Raw genomic sequence first — 7260 nt, forward strand, 5'->3', positions numbered from 1 at the left:
ACAAACAACTCTACGAAATAGGAACAAAGTAAAAGACAGTCTACCCCACGTTAGGGCCAGTAGAGCGGTTGGCCAAGGGATGTCCTCTTTAGGGCCTTTGGTCGTGTGGTCGACTCTCACCTTGTTAACAATCTCTGGTTCCTTGGCGGGGTGGGGGCCAGGGCCCAGTAGAGGACTAGTCGGTTGCCATTGTAGTCGAATACCCCACTGAAGGGAAAAAAAAAAGAAAAAGAAAGACAGTCTACCCCTTGATTTTAGGTATTCTCATATTTATATTTATCGTTTAGACATGTCGTAATTTTTATTTTTAAAATAGGACAATAACACAATATACTTTGCTTTTTCTCTATACTCCATTTGTTTTTTTTTTGAGCCTATTTTATCTCTTTTTTTTAAATAAAAACCATTATTTAATGTTTTTATATTTCTGAAAGAGGAAAAAAATAATTTTTTAATTTTTTTTACCCATTTTAACACAAAGGGAACTTTTGTCATTTTAGTATTCCTGTTAGTTTGGTATGAACAAGGGAGGTGGTTGTTATTTGGTTAAATTTGAGATATGGATTCATTATTTGGTCAAACTTCGAGGTAAATTTGATTGATTGAAAGTATCCATTAACAACTATTCAATCAGCAATTCATGGTAAATACAGATCAATCATTGACATAATATCAATGATTTGTTTAAGATATCAATCAACAATCAATTAATCGTATAGATCACATATGACTCTAAAGGCAGAAATTCTTACAAGAGAATGCTGCTACAAAGATTGCAACTTATATGTAATACATTGCTCAATTAGATATTTCATGGACAATATTTTTAAAGTTTCTCGTACTTGTTTTTCAGTCCTTAGGATAACTATTGAAAAGGCTTTTTCTCATGCCTATTGATTATTTTTAAAATCACTTTCTAGTTAGAACCAAGGACCAAACCAACAAAAGTTTTCCCACATGCTTTTTGGCACTGTAAGAAGGAATTTGGTAAGAAGTTTCGAGTACCGAGTTATTTTTTATATGAAAATACCTCTTTTAATAAATAAACACACATATATAGTGACGGTCTCAAACTCGAGATCTTTTACTTACATTTCCTTTGTCTGTATCACCCAATCTATCTTCCTCTCCTCTCTTCCACCGCTCCCCCCTTCTGTCTCTCTCCCTCTCTCTCACACACACATAGATATCAGAAATTTTTAAACTGTATTATAGTTGTTGTAATTTGTCATTTTTTTCAGCTTCTATTAAACTAATCGATTGAATAATAAGCAAGTAGCAGTAGCTTCTAAAGTAGCATTTCGAAGAAAGTGCATCATTGCTGATTGGAAGGCGTGCAACGGATCAATTTTAATTATACAAAAGGGTTAATTGCAAAGTACAGCCCTAAACTTTTTTCTAGTCGTAAAGTGCCCCCTAAGCAAACATTTTCATCCATATGCATCCTTAAACTTATAATTTTTGGTAATGTACTCTAATCAACTAACCCTTGGCAAATTGAAATATTGAAAGACATAGCTACCCTAAATCTTTAGTTAGACTTCCAAATATACCCCGTAAACCCAATCGCCATGCTTGAAACCCTCCCTCATGCCACAACCAGATATCATCTTGGTTCTCAACTCTACTTCTTCATCTTTATCATCGAAGTCCTCTTTATCAGCGACTCACACTAAGCCCACCATCTCCTTCAATCAACAACTTTACCCACAGCCAACTCTGGACCAGTTTGGGGTTGCAGTTACTTATTAAAAAAACACTTCATCAATGGAGATTTTAATAAAAGAACTTATTATGTGTTTAAATGTTGTTAGCATATTGTTTAGATGTATAGTTCAATAAGTACTTTAAATAGTGTATTGGATAATGTGTAATTTAAAAGTTTTTAAATGTCTTTATCTCTTTAGTTAGTTCATAAAATAGGACAATGATTAAATGTAATGCTTTATTTTTTAATATAGGACAATAAAATATATTAGTTATTTTAAAAGCACTTTTGCTAAAATTTTAATTTTTGTTAAATGTGCTTTTAGCATAAAAAATTTCACTCCTAATTTTATGAAATGATGTTCACCAAATGCCTCAAAAATATTGACTTATATGTATGTATGGAATGACGTTAATATATTGACTTATATATATGTATAGAATGATGTTATATTTTATGGAATGACTTATATACTGACTTATATTTTATGGAATGATGTTAACCATGCATTCGACTAGTTTGATTAGAATTGACTGATTTGACTGAGTTGACCATATTTTGACTAGAGTTGATCAAAGTTGGCTTTGGTCAAAATTTTTGTATAATTTTTGTAATTTTAAATTTGAATATTGGTATGATTATATATATTTTTTGAAATAAATTAACTGAAACAATATACCACCAAAGTGACCTCTTTTTGTGAAAATTAATTTATTTTGAAATTTAACTAGTTGAATATTTGTAATTTTGCGAATATTGATCGACTCAAAGAAAGGTCAATGTTTAACAAAATTGTATGTGCACCAACTTTTAACATGAACAACTTTTAAATCCAATTAAAGTGATCAATGGAAGTTTTTTGGATTGGTGTGTGGGTTGGATCTCAATGTAGGACATGTACGAGTGTGTTTGGGTAGTTGGTGGCTTAAGCCTGTCAAATCGGAGAGGCTTAAGTTTGTGTTCCGACTCTTATCTAGTCTGATCTGTTGGCACATTTGGTTGGCACATTTGGAAGGCTAGGAATAAAGCGGTCTTCCATAGGATCGTGCAGAACTCTACTGTTGTATGCCAGGCCATCTTTCGGCATTTAAAGGATGCTTACGGGCTTCAATTCGCGGAGTTGCAGCGCGAGTGTTGGAGTGGCCTACGTTCTTGGAAATGGTGGAGCATCGATTTGATGCCTTCCAAATGCGACAAATCCTGTGGCACTCTCCAGGTTTTAAAGTTGTAAAGCTGAATATAAATGGCTGCTTGAAAGGTAACCCAGGGGTGAGTGGTGGAGGGGGGATTATTCGAAACTCTGCAGGAAATATGATATTTGTGTCCTATAGGTATCTTGGAAAGTGTACCAACTTGCAAGCAAAAGCCAAAGCATTGCTAATTGGGCTGCAGTTATGTGTGCAAAGTAGTTTCATTGAAAATTTGGTTGTTGAGTCGGATTCTTTGAAGTTAATACAAAATTCTTTTGAAGATTTACCGGCGTCCATGGTCCATCAGTGGGGAGGTGGAGAAGATTGTGCTAGTGGCTCGGGTTGGATTTCAGTTCACACACTGCTATAGGGAAGCAAACAAGGTGGCGGATGTGTTGTCAAATGAAGGTTATGCCCATCCTGATCAATTGGTTTGCGTTTATGAAAGTATTGCTGACTTGCCAACAATGGCCAGGGGTGAATATCGCTTAGACAAGTTTGCATTTCCTTTCTTTCACAGATTTAGGATCACATGTAATATCTCCTAAATGTAACATCCATCCTTTAAATTGAATAAAAGCTCTAATTTCAGAAAAAAAAAATGATCAAGTAAGACAAGCATACGAATCATGTGTACTTGAACCATGTGCCAACTAATCATAACAAATAAAGCAAGTATGTGTACTTGATTTTGCATCATGTTTATTGATTTCGGCAAATCCATGTATTCATATGTAACCAAAAGCAATGAATTGGACTGTGTAAATTTACTGAAAACATAAGCAAACAAATTACATTAAAATCACAATTCAAGATTGTCAACTGCCGTACAATCAAACCAAAAATAATTCTAGTTAAAAAACCTTAAAAACTATGAATTATCAAAAATAAATTATTTCGTAATAATCAACCATATCCTGCTTTGATACCACTTGTTAGTGGTTGTTTATGAAAACCTTTGGTGAAAACTATTACCTATTAAACCCAAAATCTTTATGGCGATTATTAAGAAATAAATTAACAGCAAAATTGCGAAAGCATACCAGGATTCATGTTGACAAACAGATACTTGAATCCTCAAAGATTTTTTAGGTGGTTTTCCATGTCAACACGTATTTGCTATGCCCCTGAGAGATGCCATTAGTTTCTCTCTGGTATCTTTGCTGACAATGAGATATCAGGAAAGTATTATTTTGTGATACTAAATATACGACTATAACAATATGTGTGACCGAGGGACTATAACCCTATTTATAGATAACTTTTCTGTTACGTTTTGGATTCCTATTTCAACCCTTCATAGAAATAGAAAGTATCTTTAAGTTTCTACACATTAAAAGCCCATATTCTATTAGATACATTAAAGCCCAAAACCATAATTGGTCACTTTAATTGAATTTAATCTTATTTGACAGTTTGCAACACATAATTATTTACATATAAGTTCAACATTGGATTAAGGATCCAATAGTTTAGCCTCATCTACACCCCTAGTCATAGGCATATGGTAGGGTGGAGAAGGGTGGTGATTTTTGACGGCTGAAAAAGGTTCAAGAGGGATCCAACAGATCGCCTATTTCTACTCACTGTCAAATGACAAAAATACTCCAAAGCTTTCCAACAGCCATAGTGATAATTCCTTAATATGTCCTATATTTTGTGACTATTTAGTGGTTTTGAGTAATTTTTTTATTAGAACCAAGGGTTGAAGAGGCACTTTTTTTTTTTTTAAGAATTTGAGAGTGAAAATCCATGTTGCCAAACCAGCCATACATAGAATTGCAATGTAATAGTAGAAAATTAAGCCCAAGTAATTGGGGAAAAGGAATATTTCAACCTTTTGTTGTTTTTCCTATATAAACATCATATCTTTGTTACATTAAATCTGTACTAATGACAGAAAACACATCAAATATTTTAAAAACCAAAGAATATGAAGATTTATCAATACATCCAATATAAAATATTAATAAAAATTACACTTTGAAACTCCAATACATTATCTAGTACCAATCTTGTTGTTTAGTTTTGATGTGCCCATTCTCGGCGGTAGTGGAATAATAGAAACCATCTGGTCTGATTTCCCAACGACATACATTCAGATGGTAATCATAATCACCACACATGTCGAAACCCTTGAATACTCGAAAACCGGCTTGTTTTATACCCCACCAAAAATGACAGAAGTATTGGGTCCTTCCAAAGAAGTTCATATGAAAGTCCCAATGGAAATCTTCCTTTGGTTGAAGATAATGAAATCCAAGTTCATTATCCTTGGAAAAGCAGTGTATCCATGTTTGATTTGGCATCAAATTAACCACATGAACTTCATAATGTGGACCATGGATGATACTGCCAGAAACTGAGCTAATGTTTGCAAAGCAAAATGAGCATACAAGAATGCCAAAAAGGACTTTATTTGTGTAGCCCATTCTGGCAATTAAGAACTATTTTGGAAGCTAAAATTGTTCAACCTAGCCATTATATAGTAGTCATAAGTCCGTTGTAGTGAATAAGCGTGACATACGCTAAAAGGTGAATTATGATAGCCTTCTAGTTGTTAAGGTAATTCTATTTTAAGCACATTTGATAGCCTTCAAGATATGTACGGTTGCAAAAAGAACGTAACCACCAAAGAAGGCAAAGCACTTTTTCTTTTTCTTTTTTTTTTTTTAAAAGTATGATTCTTTGAGGTAGAAAACATAGTTGGAAAAAAAAAAAAGAAAACAAGAAAGTTATGGTGTGCATAGTCATCTTGACTCTATAAAGTACAGTGGTACACCTACTGCTTCGTAACTCTAACCTACATGGGTTCATATCTTGTTTTCAATCTTATCCACAAATAGTTCATTATTTACTTCGCAGTTTCAAACGTAGAATCATATTCATGTAATACAACGCGGTACCATCATCAGGGAATATCGTTTGTTATAATTACAAGATTTTTAAAAAAAATTCATATTTTATTTTGCTTACATCATACACATGATTTCTAACCACTTTTTTACCTCACAAATATCACAGTACAAAAAGTATTACTATAATTCTTTCAAATAAATATTTCAAAACAACTACCTATCCAAACAAACTCATTTTGTATGCATGATCGGGAACGCCGTGGCGGGTTGCGCTGGTGTAAATTATTTTGTCTTAGTACTTGTAACATTTTTCTAATAAAATGCTTAGGCTTACATTTCTCTAAAAAAAAATCACTACATAAAAGTCTCTATGAAGTGCCAACAGTGATGAAGAGTATACCATGATGAACAGTGATGTTTGGCTTAACAGTGGTGTCGCTCTGAAATCTTAACAGCGATGTTGGGCCGGTTATACTATGTGATGAAGAGTTTTAATTACACTCAAATTTGCACTGCTAGTGAATCAACTATACTTATAACTAATACATATATATTCTCAGAGATATGAAATTAGTTATAAACTTATTAGATTCTATGAAATTACATGATAAAAAGTTACAAAGGTGATTCAATCCTTTTGTGATGATCTAAAACCTTTAGATAATTATAATTAACACATTTACTCATTAGATTTAACACTTCCTTGTTGATGATCTAACATCTTCAAATAATCATAATTAATAGCCAATTAATCATGATTTTACAAACAAAAGTGCTAAATACTTGCTCAAAAGATAAACACAACCACCAAGTTTATTTCATCATATAAAGAAGAGACTAAACCTATTTTTTTGGTCAAAAGACTAAACCTACTTGGGTATGAAACTTTAGAACAATATAAGAAAAAATTAAGGAAAATACCAAATTTGTTTTATAACTAAACCATGAAATTAAGTACAAGAGAGAAAATAGTACGACAAAGGTCACTCTTGTCACATGAAATTCTAAACTCTCCATATTTGCTCCTCAATTATTTTTCCAAGTATAGCTACAAGTACAAGAATAGATACAGACTACTCTACCCTATTCTACTTTGAAGATACTAGGAGCTTATGGATTTAGAGCTACATTTTTAGTGATTTTATTCTTCCCACCAAGCTCCCAAAACTATCCTCTATCGAGAAGTCTTAAAGCCTCTTACTTGTCTCTTTCTTCAGCAATGTGAACATAGTTCCAAAAAATCAAAATTTTTGTAGCTCCAATGGAATCTTAAAGAATTGAAGTGACAAAATGTACTTTCTTGATGATGCTTGAACTTTGTTCTAGCCACCAAAATGTGTTGTCAAACCTCAAATACAAGCAAGGAATGGAGGCTCAAAAGCATCATACACCATTTTTTATTTTTGCCACACAACAGAAACCTCAAACTATAAAACAGGAAAAAAAATCAAATTTAATTCATAAATCAGCTCTTTGAAAAATCCGAATTGCAATTTTTAACTGA

At 32.9% G+C, this 7260-nt stretch overlaps 1 protein-coding gene across 1 annotated transcript; it reads left to right on the forward strand.

Annotated features, from left to right (window-relative positions):
- The first annotated feature begins 2773 nt into the window (after positions 1–2773).
- Positions 2774–3268, forward strand: LOC140013477 (uncharacterized). The gene has a single exon (XM_072062770.1). The coding sequence runs from the start codon at positions 2774–2776 to the stop codon at positions 3266–3268; it is 495 nt and encodes a 164-aa protein (XP_071918871.1).
- Positions 3269–7260: the final 3992 nt, after the last annotated feature.

The sequence above is a fragment of the Coffea arabica genome, chromosome 8c, assembly GCF_036785885.1.
Source record: "Coffea arabica cultivar ET-39 chromosome 8c, Coffea Arabica ET-39 HiFi, whole genome shotgun sequence".
NCBI lineage: Eukaryota > Viridiplantae > Streptophyta > Magnoliopsida > Gentianales > Rubiaceae > Coffea > Coffea arabica.